Source organism: Typopeltis vanoorti, chromosome 18, assembly GCF_054136105.1.
Source record: "Typopeltis vanoorti isolate ZY-2024b chromosome 18, IOZ_Tvanoo_1.0, whole genome shotgun sequence".
NCBI lineage: Eukaryota > Metazoa > Arthropoda > Arachnida > Uropygi > Thelyphonidae > Typopeltis > Typopeltis vanoorti.
Genome location: NC_143566.1, coordinates 98,400,361 through 98,422,635, shown reverse-complemented (window position 1 = coordinate 98,422,635; position 22,275 = coordinate 98,400,361). Strand labels below are relative to the sequence as shown.

General features: G+C 34.9%; 1 protein-coding gene across 2 annotated transcripts in view; it reads left to right on the top strand.

The window, feature by feature from the left end:
* Window positions 1-22,275, top strand: part of LOC150096979 (uncharacterized) — a 255,783-nt gene that overhangs the window by 203,948 nt on the left and 29,560 nt on the right. For both annotated transcript variants that reach the window (XM_090408126.1, XM_090408125.1), the window contains exon 11: window positions 17,056-17,952. In XM_090408126.1, the coding sequence (XP_090264252.1) occupies window positions 17,056-17,952 (897 nt within the window). The remainder of the gene's footprint in view (window positions 1-17,055; window positions 17,953-22,275) is intronic.

The following is a 22,275-nucleotide window of genomic DNA, read 5'->3' as shown; positions in this document are numbered from 1 at the left end:
TATTCATGTCAACCAAAACAAAGTGATCGTACAACATGGTGGAATTTCATTCCATGTGGAGCATTGCCTGTTTAAAGAAGCCTCTGCTGTTTTCATCAGGGAACTAAGGTGATCAATGAAAACAGCAGAGGCCTCATTAAACTGGAACAAACTTCAAATTACTATCTGCAGAATTCAAGATTGGCAACCATCAGTGTAAGACAGATCAACAGAAAAGAAGTAGGACTGCCCGAAGAGTTGAAGAAGGAACAGGCCAAAAAAGCCAAAAACAGATAAGATTCTTCTAAAAAACCAATATAAGATATTATATTCAGGCAATAATTATCAGAGAATAAGGAGTATACTATTCAGCACTAAACATGAGAATAATCTTAAATGGCAGACAAATCAAGGAGAGTGATTTGGAAGTTTATGTTTGAGAAACATGAAAGTGGGAAATTGGACAATAGACTTATTTTGTCATTGATCAAACAAAGGTTGTAATAAGGAAGAAATAGAATTTTTGAATCAGAGATGGCAGCTGATAACTAAGAAAAACTTAGTCTTGTTTGGAAATCTGAACAGCAGAGTAGAAATGAATAACAAACATAAAAATATTTTGGCAATATTTAGAGAAAAAGAGCAAAGCTAATAATAATGAAAGTACCTACCTGGATTCCAGAACATTGAATAGTCATCATTAACACCATGTTACAACAGAGATATGCACAAATTCAAGTGGAGAGAAGACAAGAAATAAGAAAAGTCTCATTGACTATATTCTTAGTGATATCTTCACACTGGTTCAGGACAAGAGTATATGAGAGATTTGAAATGGGAAGTGATCATCATTTAGTTTAGAGGAGTATAAAATTAGGAAAGATTAGCAAAATCCGTGCGGTTAGCCCAGTGGCTATGCACTTCGCAATCATATGCCTGGGGAAGGAGTGTCCTGGGTTCGATTCCCGTCGATGACATGAGGAGCTTAAGGATCTTTCTCAGCCATAGCCAAGTTAGCCAGTCTTGGGCGTGGACAGCAAGGTTTTTCCCCCAGTTTATCTGGAGGTTTTTCATCTCGCAAACAGGCAAACCAGTCCTGTGAACACACGCTGCTACAGTCAAAAATACATCCCCCCCCCTCAGCGGCAGGCTTGGTGACAGGCTGGCTGGGGGTTGTACTAACAAGAGTTGTATCTACATAACATGCAAACCCTGCAATGGAAGCAGCAAAAATGCGCAGAGGAAGAAGAAAAATTAACAAAACAAGTGTTCTCTGCCGGGTTGGCAGGTAAAAGACCCAGAGGAAGACCAAGATATAGGTGGATTGATACACTAAAATGTGTCTTAGAAGATAGAAATATAAGATCTGATAATGTTGGAGTTCTGACAGGTAGCAGACTGATTTGGAGGAAAATTGTAGATAGGAAGTTAGTAATGATGTAATTTTTCATGTAGTACTATCATATCATGTACACCCCATTGAGGGTATATATATATCAGGAATTTGATGATGAGTATAAAATTAAGTATATTGAGTATAAAAGTGTATAAGAAAGTTTTTAAAAGAATCAGAGTTAATTAGCTTTCAGAAATGTAGAATTAACTATTTAAAATTAACTATTCAAGAAGAAATGATAGACTGAAGACAAGAATTAAACCTTGACGTCTCAATGGCAAACTGGAGAAAACATTGATTCAACCAGGGAAACTTGGTGAAGTTGTCTGCATGGATAGAAAAATTGGGATTCCATGGGTTGTTAGGCAATGGCAAGAGTTTAGAAAGAATATAGAATATGAGGAGTGCTGGTAAAATGTACTGGAGGCTATTGAAAAAAAAAGCTTAGTACTGTGACATGAGAATTAAAGATATTCTGGAGGTCTGGAGTAATGAAATGAGAAGTAACAGAACAGTGGTAGAAGATATTGAAAAAGAATAGGCAGGAATTATATATCAATACTAGAAGTAGAAAAAGCTCTCAACCCAAAATGTGGAAAGACAGCTGCAGCCTAATTCAGAGAGTTGAATTATAGGTGATTGGAGTAGAACTCTCATAGTACCCATCTATAAAAAGGAAAAATAACTGAATGTGAGAATTAGCCAGGTAAGATTTATGCAAGCATGCTTGAGAAAAGAAGAAAAATTGATAAGGAATAAAAGAAATGTGTAAAAACTGGAGTGATGAAAATGTGCTGTTTACAAAACAGCTTCAAACTGGCTTCGGACAAAGTAGAGGTCAGTAGGATCAGATTTTCACTTTAAGACGAATAGTTGAGAAATTATAGGAATATAACAAGGAACTTACAACTCAAATATAGTCCATTACTCAATATAATGTCCCATTTACACCCTGAAATTGTCAATCTGGAAAAGACATATCACAAGGTGCCAAGAGAAAAGCTAATAACTATTGCCTAAAAACACACAATTATGCGGTTTAAATGGAACATATCAAGCAACTCGTAATCTATATTTGAATTGTAAGTCGGCAGTGAAAATTGAAGGTACAGATATTTAAAGCAGGTGTGACACAAGGGTGCATGTTATCTCGACTATTATTCAGATCAACTCTTTTCTTTGTGTAAATGATGTTATACTCTTAAATAATTCCAGTCTGTAGGATTCCTTAACTTAATTGAATAACTACTGTAACAAATTTGGCATGACATTCAGCAGTACAAAGGCTAAGACTGTGAAAATGGAGATCCATTAGAACAAGTAAAACATTTCAGCTATTTAGGTACAATTTTTAGTGACGATGGCAGATTAAACTATTGAAATATACAATGGAATTAGCAAAGTTGATGGTTGAGAGTTAGCTGAATAAAATTGATAAGGAATAAAAGAAATGTGTAAAAACTGGAGTGATGAAAATGTGCTATTTACAAAACGGTCTTCAAATTACTAGAACAAAAAAACAAAACATATTTGCTTTATAGAAATGTGTAATGACAATAACACACACACACACACACACGGGGTCCTTGACCTACGTTGTCCTCGACATGCGTTGTTTCGACTTTACGGCGGTAATCCCATAAATAATTTAAAAAATAAATTTCGTCTTGAAGCAGCGCGACATAAAATTCAAACGTCGCGGGCGAACTTGTTTGTGAGCGAGGTAGAAGAATACGCTGTTACGCAGAGTTTGTTTGGGAGGGGTGGCGTCGCTTGAGTCCCAGCATACACTCTTTGGGTACCACATGCTTTGTTTATATCTGCTCTCTCACTTTTTGTGACTTTTTACCCTTCAATATGACTCCCAAACATAAGGCAGACTCTTCCGATGGTGGTGTGTCGAAGAAAAGGAAAGCCATTACGTTAAAAGTGAAATTAGACGTTATTAAAAGGGGAGAAACGCCAACAAACATCGGCTGCGCATTGAACTTAAGTCGTACCACAGTTGGGACTATTATCAAGGATAAAGTTCGTATCCTTGAACATGTGAAAGGATTGGTGCCCATGAAATCGACTGTGATTACGAAAAAAACGTAGTAGGCTCATAATTCAGATGGAAAGTCTTCTTGTTCTTTGGCTGGAAGACCAGCATCAATGCCGTATCCCAATTAGCCTCATATTAATTCAAGAATATATAGTACAGAAAAATTCTCATTTTTTTTACTATACAGTAATTATGTTCTCCCTTTCATTTTCCAATGGTCTAGTTCTGTTTCTTGATATATACATATGACTTTAGGGTGTTTTAGGTTAGGTAAGTAACTTAGGCTTGCATCAAAAATCGCCTTACGTTGGTCTGCAGGAATGGATCTCCGATGTGACTCGAGGACCCCCTGTATATTAAAAAAATGGGCTAAAAGAGTTTATATTAAATTCTGATTTCCTTTACATGTGTCAACTGTTTATCAAAATATCTAGTAACAGATCTTTACAGTGAAGAGTACAAGAAGGTTGTGAGAAGATTTGTAAGCTAATCATTATCCTGTGTTGTCTCCAGGAGGTTGACTACCATGATGTGACTCATGGTTGACTACGGGTGTTAAGGGTAATGTGGTAATGAAGATTCTATCTCTTCCACATTGCTATAAGTATCCATGGCTGTAGATCTGTGTGTTCATAGGACATGTTTTGCAGGATGAAAAACCTTAAAAGAACCTAAAAATTTGTAAGGTACATGTAAAAAAATAGCAAGTTTATATAACAAACTTGTGTTTCTGAAGTGGCATCACAATGCTGATATAATTTTATTAAAAATCAAGCAGGCTGTTAAGTTGCATACCGCACATAGGATTTATTAGTGCTAGTAAGACCTGATTATTAGTTCAGATATATTATATTAAGAAACTTTTCAAATGCTCAAATCAATGAGCTTTGAAACTGTCAGAGGGGAAATTGTTGATAGGAAGTTAATAATGGTGTATTTTTCATTTAGTACTATCATAATATCCTGTACATCCTTTGAGTGTACATGTCAGGAATTTAATGATGATGATGATGACAATTACTGAAATAATATGGGCTCTGAGTTGAATCTTTGCCGATTATAGCATCGCCACCATCTGCTCTTTTGTGATGGCAGTGTTAATGTTGTGTTTGTAATATTCAAAAGGTTACTTGAGAGCATTTTGTTGTAGTTCCTAGAATTTCTGTTTCCTTAGCCAGACAGGCACACTTAAAGTGTAAGCAAAGATTGATTCATAAGTTTGAATTGTTAGAACAAAGAAACCAGCACTTGGTTCAACTGCCCCACCCATCTTTTTTATGTTACTTCCACCCACAAAAGGTTATTAGCAAACCTGCAGCACATTTTCTATTGTGGATGGGCTAAGGAAATTTTTTTTTCTATTTTTATCAGTTTTATTATATATAGATAGATAGATATATAATAAGTCTGGAAATCCCACTCTAGATACCAAAAATGGAACTTTTTCAAGCTTCTTCGGGCCTCTATCACCCCTTGTTGGCCTCACCGGGTAATGAAATTCATTGCCCACCTACATTTCATTCACAATTAGTTGAATGTATTATCAAAAAGTCTAAATTTTACATTATCCCATCAATAGATACCTTATTTAGAATTCATAAGTTTGATCTCTCTAACTTATGGATTTTTTAGATCCATAAGTTAAAATTGGTTTGAACATTGTCTTGGGAGGAAAAAAGCATTAGATACACTTAGATTGACATAAAGTAACAAACTATGGTTTGAAATTGTGCAGGTGGTTTTTTTGTAAAGCTAAACCTTCACCTTTTGAATATTACTAACACAGCACTAACATTGCCATCACAAAAGAGCAGATGCAAATGATGGTAATGCCATAATCAGCAGAGATTCAACTCGAAGCCCAAATTATTTCAGTAATTGTTATCGTCATCAAATTCCTGACATGTATAGGATATTATGATAGTACCACATGAAAAACATATACCATTACTAACTTCCTATCAACAATTTCCCTCCAAATCAATCTGTTATCTGTCAGATTGATATAAGTAATAATCTAAATCCCAACATTATCAGATGTTGTATTTCTGTCTTTTAAGGCACTTTTTACTGTGTCAGTCTACCTATATCTTGGTCTTTCTCTGTCATGCCAACCTGGCAGAGAACACTTGTTTTGCTAATCTTTCCTTTACCATTCTGTTTAAGTGACCATACCACCTGAGATTAGCTCTGCTAACATATTCCTGGATGTTAACAATGTCCAATTCTTTCCTAATATTCTCGTTTTTAATATAATATTGTCATTGATTCCATCTGTTCATTCCTCTAATCTTTCTCAGGTCTCTCAAATCTGTGGTTTCTAGACTTTGGTCAAGTGTTTTATTTCTAACCCAGCTCTTAGATCCATAAGTTAAAATTGGTTTGAACATCGTCTTGTATACAGCTAATTTGGTGTTTTCGGTAATTGTATTTATTATTATTATTTCAAACCAAAGAGAGTCCAAGACTAATCAAGAGAGGCTATACATTACCCAAATCAGCTGTCATGACTTCCCTTAAACTCATCCACACTAGATGCACTCACTGCTCTGTGAGAGAGAGAAAGACCTATCTTTTACCCCTTTCTTGACTGCAAACAAACTAAACTTCCATGGATGCCCCGTGTTCTCTCCCAATCTTCCTTGTAACAAAAACATTTGTCAGATGATATCCTATAACACCCATTTTAGAAGTTTATGCACCTTTGTCATATCACCCTCCCCCTGTTAACCAGAGTCTGTAATCCACATACATGCAATCTCTGCTCATAATATTTGTAGCTCTTCTTTGCACCCTTTCCACAGTTTCGTTGTCATTTTGGAACTTGGGAGATCAAACTGCACACAACAGTCCAGGAGCAGTCTTATCAAGGCCTTATAAAGAAGCAAAATGTGACTTCCTTATTCTTACATGTCAAGGTTTGCTTCAACATTGCAATTAACCTCTGAGTTTTATTTGCAGTATTTGCTATGTGAACTTCAAATTCCTATGCATCATTACACCAAGATCCCTCGCCTCATCAGTTTTGTGTAGCATAACCTAGCTAATATAATATGCCACTGGAAATCTCATCTTACCAAAGTTCATAACTTTATACTTACTCTCATTAAACTGATAGCCATTTTTGTTTGTCCAAATTTCCAGCTTATTCAAATCATTCTGCAAGTGCTGGATATCAGTAGCATCCCTGATTGTCCTGTCTATCTTTGCATCATCAGCAAACAATTGAATGTCTTTTAGACCCTTCCTAATTTCATTAATGTGCAGAATGAACAATAATGGGCCCAAGGACCAAACCTTGAGGGTCACCTTAAATCTGGCAGATTCACACCCACTGTATACCACTTTTTGATATCTATCTGTTAACCATTCCCTGATCCAAGTCAAGAGTTTATATTCCAAACCCATATTCTCCAGTTTATGCAACAGCCTTTTGTGTATCTTATCAAATACCTTAGCCAAATCCAACATTATCATAGTGTACCAATTCCCTTTATACAACTCGTCCGTAACATTGTTATAAAATATCGGCAAATTACTAAAACATGATCTTCCTTTAGTAAGCCTATGCTGCTCCTTGCAAAGCATAGCTTTGTCTATCCATTTCTGTATGCGAATTGTTACCAACTTCTCTAAAATCTTCACTACCATAGATAGGTTGGTAGTTAGACACATCACTTTTTGCACCCCCTTGTACACTGGAACTATCATGCATTCCTTAACTGAGACTCATGTTATTCAAGCATGTGAAATGCATAGTCAATTTGGCTGAACATTTCTTTAGAAAATGTGCTGATATTCCATCTTTCCCTATTGATGAAGTATCATCCAGATTATGCAACAGCCACTCAACTTTATTCTCATACACCTCTATCTCTTCATCCAATGTAGTAGTGGCACTGTGCTCCATGTTACATACACTTGGTTGATATATCTTTGCAAAGTGAACACTCATTAATTGAACAATCTCAATAGCTTCTGACACTATATTACTTTTTGCATTCAATAAAGTTATTCTTCCACATTCATTCTTTCTTTTGCTTGTGGCATAACACCAAAATTCTTTTAGGATTGCCTTTTAGCCCACATAGCCAATTTTTCATACTCTCATTTAGCTTTCTGCACAACACTAGTTACTTTTCTAGCCTGCACGCTATATATATTTCATAACTCTTCTCACTCTTATTCTCACAATATTCTTTCCACATCATCTTATGGATCTTCTTGTGCTTAATAAGATTGCACATCCATTTAACTCTCATCCTATTAAAGGTATCAAAATAAATGATTTTGCTAGGCATTTTCTTTACATGCTGACCTTATTGAAACATTGCAAATTCATCATGCTCATTTTCCCCGCATATCTAAGGTTACCCAAGTTACACTAAGCTGATTATCTGTTATGTCACATAGTTTATTGTATTGGCTCTTCCAGCTATTATCTAGCTAAGTATCTTTCTAATCTTCTTCAAAAAACGTCACCAGCCACACCAGATTTTATATAAAAAGTAGGAGTGATTGGGAAAAATTAAAGAGATATATTTGCTGGTAAAGGAAATTATGGTTTCCTTTGATATAGTTCCTGTATTTTATAAGCATACCACTCCAAGAAATTTTAAGAGTTTTAATAGATGATTTTCCAAATGACAATGTTAACTTGCTTAAATTTACCATTAATGCAGGATACTTCATGTGGAAGAATAAATTGTACAAGTTAGTTGAGGAAACAACCATGGGCAGTCCTATTTCTTGGACTTTGGCTGATTACCTTATAGAACATTTGAAAAACCCACTTTTCAACACCATTTCTCCTCAACATCATATTTTGTTGATATCTTCACAGTTTAGTCCTATTATAAAGCAGAATTACTTCAATTTTTGAACAAAATAAACTATACGTGGGTGGTCTGAAAAGTTCTTGGCCTAACAATGAAAAAATTGATTTATAATTTCAAAATTATTTTTATTTTTCAACATAATCTCCCTTAAGACATACATTTATTCTAGCGATGCTCTAGTGCCATTATCCCATCCCTGTAGTAGTTCTCAGTAAGATCTGTAAAATACCACTCTACAGCTGCAATCACTTCTTGATTCAAGAAAAAACACTCAAGGAAGATTTTTAATTTTGGGAAGAGATAGAAGTCAGAGAGAGCCAAATCTGGGGAATATGGTGGATGTTCCAACAATTCATAGTGCAGATCCCTTAATTTTCCCATTGCCGAAACACTTTTGTGGGCAGGTGCATTGTTCTGATGAAAGATGATTTTTTTCTTCTACAAACCGGGTCTTTTCTCATGAATTTTTTTGTCTAGTCTAGTCTGGTTAAAAGATTGGATAATATTCACTGGTTATTGTTTTACCCTTTTCAAGATAATTAATAAACAAAATATCTTTAGCATCGTAAAACACCGATGCCATGGCCTTGTCTTCTTTGGCGCTGAACAACCGACTTCTGTCCACTGTTTTGACTGCTGTTTGGATTCTAGTGTGTACTGCTGAATCTAAGTCTCATCCATAGTAATAAATTTACGCACAAAATCAGTTTTATTTTTGTTAAAATGCTCCAAGCACTATTCAGAGATTTTCATGTGAGTGTGTTTTTGATCTGCACGGCACTCATCTTGTGCAAAGCTTTTTCATTTGTAATTCTTCATGCAGAATGTATCCTATACGTTCTTTTGAAATGCTTAGTCTCAGCAATTTCATGCACTTTGACTTGCCCATCATCCAATACCATATCGTGCACTTGATCAATGATTTCTGGTGTTGTTACACTTTTTTTTTTTTTTGGACGTCCTTCATGTGGATCGTCTTCAAGGATGGTATAGCCACATTTAAACTCGGCAGCCCATTTCTTAATTGTGAAAAACAAAGAAGAAGATTGCCCATAAACTTTTATGAACTTTGAATGAATTTCTTTTGGCGTTAAACTTAAATTCTCATCTCTGTCTTTATCTAGTGCTTATCAAGTGCCCTGTTCTTACCAACTTTGCTACTTTGGATCGACTTGCTGTTCTGCTAATATCAGAATCCAGGAACATCAAGACTACATAAGATTTTTAAAATCACAAAGTGCAGGCCTTGCTTCTCATGCCATAGACATCAGACAGGGTTTGTTGGAATCAAAGATTTTGCACCACAATAGATTTAAATCCAATCATCTATTCCTTTAAACTGATGAAAATTATCGCAGTAATCTTAACTGATCAGATTGCAAGTTTTCAGAGTTTGGGGAAGTAATTGCAATGAACTGTTCATAATTTTGATTGTTATTTAGTTAACTTTGAATTACATAACTATACTTGGTTTCTTGGAATTTTAAATGGTACTTTCTCCTGTTTACTGAGCTGTGACCAAGAGATGAATTATGCTCATGCTGAATGATTCGTGTTTCATGTTTTGAATGCTGTAACCAGTGTCTTTTACATTCTCTGAATGATGCTCATGTTACAGTTGGAAAAATATATAGGAGTTTGTATTAAATTTTAATTTCCTTTACATGTGTTAACCATTTTTTAAATATATATAATACTGAGTGTTCAAATTAATTTTAACTTGTGCATTTCAGAGTTTGGTTAGAAATACTTGATTAAAGAATTGGAAACTAGAGATTTGAAAATTCTGAGAAATGTTAGGGCAATGAAAAGGTGGCATTGATGGCAGAATCATTTCAAAAATGACAATATTGGGAAGGAACTTCATTAGCATTCAGGAATGTATGAGCACAGCTAATCTAAGTTTATATGGTCATTTGAACAGATTGGTAAGATGAGCAAAACAATTTTGTTACCATTATGATAGAATAAAGGCTCAGAAGAAGATCAAAACTTGGGTGAGTAGTTAGAAGTGCCTTATAAGATCAAAATATATTTTCATCTTCTACAGCACTTCTATGGTTGCCAACCTCCTCCTAGGGCAGTGTTTCTCAAAGTGTGGTACGCGAAAGGTCGTTAGAGGGTACGTGGCAATTTTCGGCTATGCATAATTAAAGGAGTGCTTATATTTTTCAACAAACAGTTCAATTAGAGACAACCAGGATAAAACGGCACTAGCTAATGAATCACATTCCCTCTCCAACAGAAAATTATTTATAGACAAGCAAAACCATATGTTGCCGGTGGAACATGTGGTTTTGCATGACACCATCCCCGTTGTTAACATGTTAAAACTTAGAAATATATAGTGAATGTGTTTCAGATATTATGGAATTTGGTTGAAGGGAATTAGCATTTCAACTCAACTGTTGAAATGCTAATTTTCTAATTGTCTTTGGTTCGCGTGATCTTTTGTTAATACCACACCAATCATATGCAGTTCTTTGCTGCTCTACGTATCTCAAGTCTTGTAAATTACTGGTAATTTTTGCTTGAAATAATGGGAAAGAAGATGACGCTATTTGGGTAGATGACTTTGACGATGCACACAAAGAAACTGTTCTCGATGCCAAAACTAGTGATAGCGAGTAGGAACTTCTTGGTAAGTCGCACCATTTTCAGTTTTTTTCTGAAAACTTTAATACTTTAATTTCCGAAAATTCCCGCAAGTATCTCACAGCGATTTTTTAGCTTTAATTTTGGGAAAAAAGATAGAGTTGTATTCGAGTAAATACAGTATTTTTTTTTTAGCTTTCAAATTCTTACATATGGATCATTGGTTCAAGATTGGATTTATAAAACCCCCAAAAGAGAGCAATATAGCAAATACAAGTAACTGTAAGCAACAAGAAAACATTGATATTGCATCTGGATCAAATGAAATTGATAAGAGTGTGTGTCGTCTGATATCTCTAGAGAACCAAAATTTAAAAATAAATCATATTTTTTGTTTACATGAACATATAAATTCAAATAAAATAGATATTCAATTTTAATTAATATTTTAAATTAAGTTTAATTAATTTATTTTTTTAATTAATTAGGGGGTACTTGGTAATAATGAAAATTTAAGAAGGGGTACGTGGATATCTGAAGTTTGAGAAACACTGTTCTAGGGGATGACACTTGAAGAATGGCACTTCTGTCAAGACTTCAACATTGCCAGATCTAATAAGACCTGATGATATTGGAGTCTTGACAGATATACTAATTTAGAATAAAATTGATGATAGGATGTTAGTAATGATGTGAACTTCATGTAGTAGTATCAAAATATTCTGTACACTCCTTTGAGGACGAGTCAGGAATTTGATCTATTACAGATTTATCTTCTGTTTACTGTTGGTTAATGTATCTGGTGTACATAAATTAATAAAATTATCTGTAAACTACTTTTCATTCCTTGGCTAGACTGCTTGATTAATTTGCATTTCAGTCAGCTCTCATAGTGAATTTACTTTAAAATATCTTTGTTCCTAAGGAGATTTGGTCATGACTTTTCAGTATTTTGTTATAACGATGTGTTTTGTATAGTGAAAGAGTAGGCAATAAACAGTCATTAGTTCTTAAAATAAATGCTACTCTACTACAATAGTTCTATGAAATATGTATGCAGTTTATTAAGATGACATGTGCATATAGACATGAATCAAGTTTGATGTGTTAAAATGATTTGTATTATAGTAGTCAAATTTTTTATAAGAATGATAGTTTGCAGTACATTTCTTTAAATCCCATTACAACTGTATAACTGGATATTCTTGCATGCTCACAAATCTGTTGGAATTAAATAAAAATTTATGTAAACAAGTTGGGTTATTAATCATATTCCTGACATGTACCCTCAAAGGGTACATGTCAGGAATATGATGATATAGTCTATGTTGGAGTTGTAGTAAGCAGCTACAATTGGAAGTCGGCTTGATGTAAATTCAATGCTAAGACAGACAAAGATGCACATTATCTCCACTCTTACTTGTCATCTCATATGGAGTGCATTATTAAAGAAAATGTCATTAAACCTGATTTTAGAATCTGCGATATTAAAATTTATTAAAACTATTTGTTTTATGCACATGATGATTTACTCTTAAACACATCCAGTGCATGTCACAACAGAATTCTCCAACTATATTGAATAAGAGCTGTAACAAATATGGTATAACAACCAGCAATAAAAAGAGCAAAACTGTGAAAATTTAGCTGCATTCTCAATGGAGAACCTGTAAAACAAATAAAATATTTGTTATTTAGACAGTTTTTAGTGAAGATGGTAGTTATATATGGAATTAGACAAGAAAATAAACAAAGTTGGTGTGGTAGGAAGCTAGTTGAATAAGCTTATATTAAATAAGAGAGAAATTAGCCAAAACGCTAAACTAGCAGTATACAAGACAGTGTGTTTAAACCATTTTTAAATTATGGATCAGAGAGTGGGGTTAAAATAAATCACATGATCAGACTAGAGACCATAGATATGAAAAGTTCTGAGAAAAATTAGGGAGCGAGCAGATGTCATTAGTGACAGAATCATTAAAAGTGAAAACATTTGGAAGGAATTGACATTGTTAGCATTTAATAAGGTGAACAAATCTAAGGTAGTATGGTCATTTAAACAGAATGGGAGAGGAAAGGTTAGCAAAACAGGTGTTTGATACTAAAATTGCAGAAAAAGACCCAGAGGAAGACCAAGATCAAGGCAGATCAATTGTCAGAAGTGCCCTAGAAGCACGAAATGTTAGATATGACAGTATTGAAGTGCTGACAAAAAATTGTTGATAAGAAATGAGGTAGTAATGTAAACTTAATAATGTAGTATGGTCTTAGTATCTGTGCATCTCTTGAAGGAACATATCAGGAAATTGATAATATATTGATAATTTAAATTGATATATAGCATATTCATAACTTATTTTAACAGTGTTAGATCAAACAAAACTAGATTGTAAAAGGATGTTTATTAACTTGTTTATAAAAACATGTATTTCTTTATAAATCAAATTTAGCTTTTCCTGTTGTGTGTGAAGTTCTCTGTGACTTAGCCTGCTATGGAGAGACATGAAGATTTAACATCTGCCTTGGAGCACATAACAAATAGATTTCTTTACCATTATTACAACAAGTTAGAACAGGCAAACCACTCTTTGGACACCTCTTAGATGGAAGCAACGGTGTAGAAGGGGCATTGTATTCAAATATGAGTTTGAATGTGAATTTATATTGGGAATATTAGCATTTTTGTGTTCACTGAATGGACAGCTATACCTTTTTAAAATCCATGAACTGTGTAGGTGTTTTTTTGCAATTCTGTTCTTTAATGGTGTTGTCGAAGCTTAATCTGAACATTACATTCAGCTGGCTTCCGATCCTGTTACGGCTGCGTAATTTTTCCCCACTCTCCCCTTAGGTCTTTTTTTAATCATGACTGAATTACCTAATCTCTGTCATTGATTTCAGGAGTTGTATGTCATGAGCCTTGAAGCTGTTAGTCAAATGTCAGGCTGTTTGACTCGGTGTTCTCTCAGAAATAGTACAATATTTTAAGTAATGGCTACCTACATGTAAAAGTAAAGTAGAATTTATTAATACTACACTATATATTTCACTCAATATGTCATGAGCTTTCTCCCTGAATAATGCTCATGACATATTAATACTCCTATATATTCTGCTACCCATCATAGTATTCAGCACTAAATACGAGGCTAATCTTCTTGAATGGCAGGCAGTTTCAAGTAGAGTGATATGGGCAAATATCAGAATGAGAAACTGGACAATGAGACTTATTTGTGCCTATGGTCCCACAGAAGGCACTACTAAGGTAGAAGTGGAAGAATTTTGTCAGGCTTTAGAGAGAGCTACTGACACAATGAAAAAGGAAAATTTGCTCCTGGTTAGGGATCTAAATAACAGAGTAGGAAGTGATTGTCAGACATACAAAAATATTTTGGGAAAATTTGGAGAAAAGAGCAAATTTAATAATAATGGCAAATACCTGTTGGATTTCTGCTCAGGACATGGACTGGGTATTACTAACGCCATGTTCCAACACAAAAATGTGCACAAATTCACATAGAGAGAAGAGGCAAGGAATAAGAAAAGTCTCATTTACTGTTATTGTTGATAGCGATGTTTTCTCCCTGGTGCAGGACACCAGAGTGTACAGAGGATTTGAAATTGGAAGTGATCACTATTTAGTCTTGAGCAGGATAAAATTGAATTTCATATTGAAAAGAATAACATGTAAGAAAGTTTTAAAGCGAATAAAAGTTGAGCTTGAAATGTGGAAAGGCAGCAGGACTAGATGATATTTGACCAGAAATGCTGAAGTATGGTGGTATAAGTCTTACAGTGGCTGCACTGCATAGTTCAGAAAGCCTGGACAGAGGGACGAATTCCCGATGATTGGAGTAGAGCTCTCATAGTACCCATATATAAAAAGGGAAATAAAATTGAATGTGAGAATTACAGAGGTATTTCCCTACTGAGTGTTCCTATGCAAGTATACTTGAGAAACGGTTGAGAAGAATTGTGGAAGAAAAGCTTGGTGAAGAACAAGCTGGATTCAGGCCAAATAGAGGCTGTCAGGATCAGATCTTCACTTTACGACAAATAGTCGAGAAAGCGTGGGAATATAACAAAGATTTGTATTTAAATTTTGTCGATTTGGAAAAGGCATATGACAAGGTGCCAAGAGAGAAGCTATTCAATATGCTGCAGTTATATGGTGTCAATGGGGCATTATATCAAGCAATTCTTAGTCTTTATTTGAGTTGTAAGTCAGCAGTTAGAATTGAAGGAAGTACAGGAAGATGGTTTAATGTTAAATCTGATGTGAGACAAGAATGTACATTATCCCCTCAGTTATTCATTATCTATATGGATCACATTATGAAGGAAAGTGGTATTAAACATGATATCAAAATTGGAAATGTTAATGTCAGCTCTTTGCTTTATGCGGTTGATGTTATACTTCTAAATAAATCTGCTACAAATCTGCAAGATTCTCTGACTAAATTGAATAGCTGTTGTAATAGATATGGTATGAATGTCAGCAATAAAAAGACAAAGATAATGAAAATAGGCAGAATCATTGAAAATGTCAAATGTGTTATGAACGGAGAACATGTGGAATAAGTAAAATATTTCAGCTACTTTGGCACGATTTTTAGTGAAGATGGTAAATTAAATATGGAAATAGACAATGGAATCAACAAAGCTGGTATGGTAGGAAGTCAATTGAATGAATTCTTATGGAATAAGGGAGAAATTAGTCAGAACACTAAATTAGCTGTATACAAGACAGTGTTCAAACCAGTTTTAACTTTTGGATCTGAGAGCTGGTTCAGAAGTAAAGCACTTAACTAAAGACTAGAGACTGCAGATATGAGAGTCCTGAGAAAGATTAGAGGCATGAACAGATGTCATCGATGGCAATATCATATTAAAAATGAGGATATCTGGAAAGAACTTGACATTGTCAGCATCCAGGAATGCATTAGCAGAGCTAATCTCAGGGTATGGTCACTTAAACAGAATGGCAAGGAAAGATTAGCAAAACAAGTGTTCTCTTCCAGGTTGGCAAGGAAATGACCCAGAGGAAGACCAAGATATAGATAAATTGATACTGTACAAATTGCCTTAGACGATAGAAATATAAGATCTGATAATGTTGGAGTCTTGACAAGTAACAGACTGATTTGGAGGAAAATTGTAGATAGGAAGTTAGTAATGATGTAAAATTTTCATGTAGTACTATCATATCCTGTACATCCCTTGAGGGTACATGGCAGGAATTTGATGATATATTCTGCTCAATAATTTCTAATTTTGTTTTTCATGTATGAAGCCACTACTTAAAATATTGTACTGTCCAACATGCATGTTTCTGTTAAATGTCTAGTCTCTCAGAACCTGGTTTTTCTGTTCAAAATAGACATTGGCCAGTGAATGCACATGCTCCAGACATTCAAATGATACCTTGCAAGTTGAATTGAGTTGCTGTAGTGCTAATTCTGAATAACTTGAAGGCTCTTGCTGAGGATATATGTAGCATATTTTATTTGAAAAAAATCATAGTATGATAATGAAAATTGCATTTTCTTTTTATTTATATTTTTTTGTAATAGGCATGCAAATCAAAATCAGCAAAAGTTGGAGCTTAATATTATCCTTAATTATCACGACTAGTAAATATTCATGAGCCTCCGTAGCTCAGTTGGTATAGACGAAGCCCTTTGGTCAGAAAAAACCTGGATTCAATCCCTGTCAGTGATGTGAGGAAGCTTTATCTGGTCTCATATGGTGGTAGGGATTTTTTCACCCAGAAACTCTGGTTTTTCATCTCCCAGAACAGGCAAACTGGCCCTGTGAACACATGCATCTACAGACATAAGACACACACCAGGAGGTGTAAGGCTAACCGCCTTATCCTCAGGTTGTGGTTGCAAAGCCCAAGAATACTTGGAAAGGTCATAAGCATTTTAGTGCCTGGACCACTGATAGGATGATAGTAAGCGTTCATAGCAATCATGTTAAAGTGGTTGTGAGGAATAAAAAAAGAGTGCTAGTGAATAATATTACATTCCTGTATATATTTATATTGTGACCTCTATAAAACATTTTCTGAAACTATCATGTTCATTCTTATCAACATATTAAACTTCTTTATATGCATGAATTGTATTTTTAGTTATTGTTTATCCTGCTTTTAATTTGATTTTAATCCTGATTTGTTTTTGACAATTATTTCATTTCAGGACCACCTGTTGGAGGTATTTTTCATAAAACTCCACGTTCTGTTTGTGCAAGCAGTACTAGTAGCAGCAATGATGAAGGAACAGATGTATCTACAGCTAAAGGTCATTCGAGAAAACCATCTTCTGTGAGAGAACGAAGCAGAATCTCAGTTCCTTACATTTACACATCATCTCAGCCTAGAAGTTATGGAGCACCTTTTACAATAGGAAATAGCAATAATAACAACAATAATAATAACATTCTGCCTGGTGCTCCATTTCCTCAAACTCTTGGCCTCCCATCTAGTCTACCACTTAATACTTTTCACGCACCAGTTACGTCAAATTGTAATACTACATTACCTGTTCCCCACTTTGTTTCTGTAAATAGTTCCATTGCTTCAGCTGTAACTACTACAACTTGTGGTACAGGTCAGATTCATAGGGAAGCTCCATGTGGAGATGGTAAAGCACCACAGCAGACAATGCCAGTGAATAGTGTTTCAGGTTTAAAAAATTCTGCATATTACATTCCACCAGTTAGTAGTTCAACGTGTGTTAATACGACAAACTCCATGTCTGTGCCAGTCACATCACCTTCTATGGCAATGCAATATGGATACCTGGGCTTTTTGCCTCAAGTGATTCCTCAGCCTATGCTTCATCATGCAAATAATGGATTTCCTCCTGTGAGTCCAAGTTTTCTATTTCCTCTTCTTCACAGCATGCCTCCAGGACTATTGCCTGAATTACTTTTAGCTAACCAACTTCATCATCCACCTCCAGGCTGTCCACCACAGCCATCAGCACCAACCAACAATACACCAGTTAGGACACCTGCTTGTTATAACTGTGGAAGTACAGGTCATAGAGGACATGAATGCAGAGCTGCTACGGTAGATGATTTGAACAGTTCAGGTTGGTATAGTCACTAATATGTATTAAAATATTCACTTAAATCTAAGTGAATATTTGTGTGTCTAATATGTTCCTTTTCATGGCAGATGAAGTCATTTAATGGAAAGATCTAGTTCTCTGTAGACCTAGACCATCCATTCATAATCAGAATATTTATAATCTGTTAAGATTGTTATATAACATTGAGCACAACAGTTTACTATTAGTATAACTGTCAGGTTACTATATTATCATTATAATGCATTAGTAGTATATCTTACTGCCTTATATATTTGGGCACTGTTATGGTGACTCATAAGCAGGTGCCTGAATGTCCCTTGCTCTTTGTCTCCTAATTAACCATAAAAGTAATGATAGCTTGAACTATTGCAGTTATTTTATGACAATCATAAAAGATGCTTCACAAAAAATTCCAAAGAAACCGATGAAAACAAAAATCCAGCCCCCCCCCACACACACACTCCTCAAAAAAATAATAATTGCAACATAAAATATTTTCTCATCCACTTCACCGACATTGATGTCCTTAGCACTAACAAATAATCTGTACCTCAATTGACATCACTAACACTGGCCATTAGATCTTGAGATTGTATCAATAAATCCAAAACCTACATTGTTAACTTCTGAATTTGCTGACTTCATCATTCTCCATATTTAGATAACTACTGTGATCGCTGATTGTTTAGGTGATTTTCTATTATTCAGACATCTAAAACAGTAATATTGGACACTGCTTCATCTCTATTTCTGTTGATCAAATTGATAGGGATGCTAAGGCTATTACTGTTAACAGTGACCTAACACAAATAGTAAAACTCACTAGAATACCAGATAAATCTTTCCAATCTTGCCATTCAGATATACTATGGATGTTGGATTTTTTCTTAGTTACTCACACATAACTTGCATATGGAATATAGTGAAGTTGGTTCCATAGCAATTTTGCTTGCTATTAAACATATTTCACCCAACCATTGTCATTCTTGTGCCCTTTGGAAGATTCAAATTCTGTCTAGAACATGCCCTTTTATAAGGAAGTTTTTTTCATTTGAAGGTGATTTAACCTGCTGCAACTCCTGGGAACATATATCTCTTGTCCCACAAAGCAATCAAACCAGCCAGGCAGCAAATGTAATTTACAAAAATAATAGTGGCCTCATGGCCTGAATTTAGCCACCAGCAATATGGATTCTGCCACTCTTGATCCACTTCAAACATCCTAGTAGTCACTATCAACCTTTGAGCATAAGCCATAGAAAGGTTTGTTGAAACTTATGTTTCCATGAAAGCATTTTTCATCAGCTCCCTCTTCTCAGATTTCCTAGCCTTCCTAGAGTACTTTCATCCACTCTGTGCATAAACGATCCTCTCTTAAATGACCTCAAACCTATCCATAATTTTTTTTTTTTTTTAATGAGAATATACTCCACTCTTCTTCATTTGACAAACCATATAGTGCAGTTATTTGAAGCTTCAAGTTTTTACATAACTAATGCCTTAACCCCCCCAACCAGCCATGACATCTATAGACGTCAAGCTAAATCTGGATAAGATTCTGTAACACCCACTGAATATCATGGATAAGAAGTGCAATTAGGTTCCACTATTTCATCCACTTTGCCGCTAGGGAAGTTAAACTCTTCCTTGCCATTATTCTTTTCACACACACACACACACACACACACACAAAAAAAAAACGCTTGTCATTTCTTTACATTTTGATAATAATACCTAGATCTCTAAACAATATCAGATTTCTCCTTTTGGACTGGCTATAACTGTTAAAGACTGGCTATACCTCCAGTCTTTCATAGAAGAACACACATCTTAGCCACAGCCTCTAAAAAACTAGGTATCATTTTCTGCTCAAGATACTGCTTTTTGCTGCACAACTCTTAATGCTAAGTAACTCAAATCTGTCCAACCATAATTGTTCCTATATTTGGAATGATATACCAAAAACCTCCTTAAAAATGTTTGATGCTGTCCAGAAGAGAACAATGTGATAAATTAACAATGAGAATGCTACTCTGACAGTACTACATGATTAACTTTACATTATTGTACATATAGAAAAGCTCAACTGTTCTTATTTATAATAGTGCTTCATCATATAAAAAAACACCTGGAGAGGTAAAAATAAATTAATTTATTGAATTGACTAATATTTTTATGGTTTTCTGCAGAGCATAAATTATAACTGTGAATTTCCTAAGTTTTCTTCTATTACTTGTCAGAACTTTTTAAATGTATCAACTTTTTAATCGAATCAATCCACCCAAATCTGGGTGGATTGATTCGATTAGACAGCAGGAAAAAGACCCAGAGGAAGATGATTTTTTTGGCTAATTTCTCTTATTCCCTATAAATTTATTCAGCAAGCTCCTCATCATACCAACTTTGCTCATTCTCTTATCTGTTTCCATATTTAATTTGCCACCTTGACTAAAACCTTTGCCTGAATAGCTAAACTATTTTACTTGTTTTATAGGTTATCCATTGGGAATGCAGCTGAAGTTTTCTATTTCCTGCCTATTTTCATAGTTTTGATCTCTGTCTTTTTTTGTTACTGATTTTTATGCCAACTTTGTTACACTGTTATTGAATTTAGTTAAGGAATCCTAGAGACATTTTATTTAATGTTTAGGAGTGCATCATCTGTGTAAAGTAAAGAGCTAAGTTTGATTCTCCAATATTAACATCAGCTTTAATGCCACTTTCTTTCATAGTGTAATCTATTTGAATGATGAATGAGAGTGGAGATAGTGTGAACCCTTGTCTTACACTTGATTTTGCATCAAACCATATTCTGTATTTCCTCCAGTTCTAACTGCTGCCTTACATCTTAAATATTGTTGCTCTGCATAACATTCTATTTACCTATTTACCAGACTGTAAATAATTCTTTGGAACAGCTTCCCTCACTCAGTCTCCCAAAAAAAAGTGTACAATGATATATGAAAGGTTTTGAAACTTTTTGTATGTGGGATGATTAAAAATGTATAAAATTAACTTAGTATTAAGCTGATAATTATACCCTGAGTACAAATATTCTTGTATAGATAGTCATACAGAATGACAGTTAACAGCAGATGTTCTGTAGTTGTTCCCTCTTCAGAGTAAAGTGATCTTGAATGTTCGATTAAGTCTCTGAATTTTTGTTTGAGGCCTTTGTTTTCATCACACACACATTTGAAATACATAAACAATCGTGCCATCATACATCAATTTCAGAGTTTTCCTTTATACAGGAGAAAAAATTTGAAACAGTACATCATTGTTGTGAGTACATATGGTACAATGACAGAATCTTGTATTAACAAAAATCCTCCCATCTGAGAAATGTCATTATATAAATAAATTCCAGTTTCATTTAATCTACCACATCCTGCTGTTGAATGTGACTTCTGCCCTTGATTGTTTCTGCTGCATCTTGATAGCACCATGGTAACATGACCTAAAGCAAGGGTAGACCTCTCAGGTATTCTTTTAATATATTAAGTTCTCTTCTTGAATTGCCTTTCACATCTAACTTATCTTGGCAAACATCCCAAAACTATAAATCCCAAATCATCCTTCAGAATGCTAGATTGCATTAAGCAGAATGTCTTTCATCCATAAGAGAGTAATCTGCTTATTAGATTATTCACTTTCTCATAGACATTGCTTCTGCATTGTTTTTTTTTTTTTTTTTTGTAAGTACAGGGTGTTCGGGATAAATTTGACATATTTATAATTAATTATATTTTTCCGTAAGTTACATGTATTAACACACACTTCTCTTCATTTAAAAGTTTGGACCCTTCTTCATTCATATACAAGATGTCAGAAAGGATGGATAGCTGGAACCCACCTGAATCATGGAAGAGAATAACTTGTATCATGATGATTCGTGCCCGCCATCAAAATAAGGATATTACGACTGCTGCCCAATGCTCCCTGAATACAGTAAAAACAATCAGGCATGAACTAGAGACTTGCAATGGTGACTACGAGGATGTAGCAAGAAGAAAGATCCCTAGCAGACGATCTGATTGCGTTCGTACAGCAGAATTCCTCGCAAATCTGCAGGAACAGGTGTTGAAGAACCCTGGCATTGGAATTCGGGCTTTGTTCGTGGAGTTGCTAACTGTAGTCAAGCCCTGGATAACAAGGGTAGCCAATGGTAGGCCGTATGTATGGCAGCAGGATTCGGCCCCTTGCCACACCTCTGGGAAAAGTCAAAAATGGTTGTCTGAAAATTTCTACGACTTCACCAGTCCAAATGTTTGGCCTCCAAACTCCCCAGACCTTAACCCCATGGATTATTTTGTATGGGGC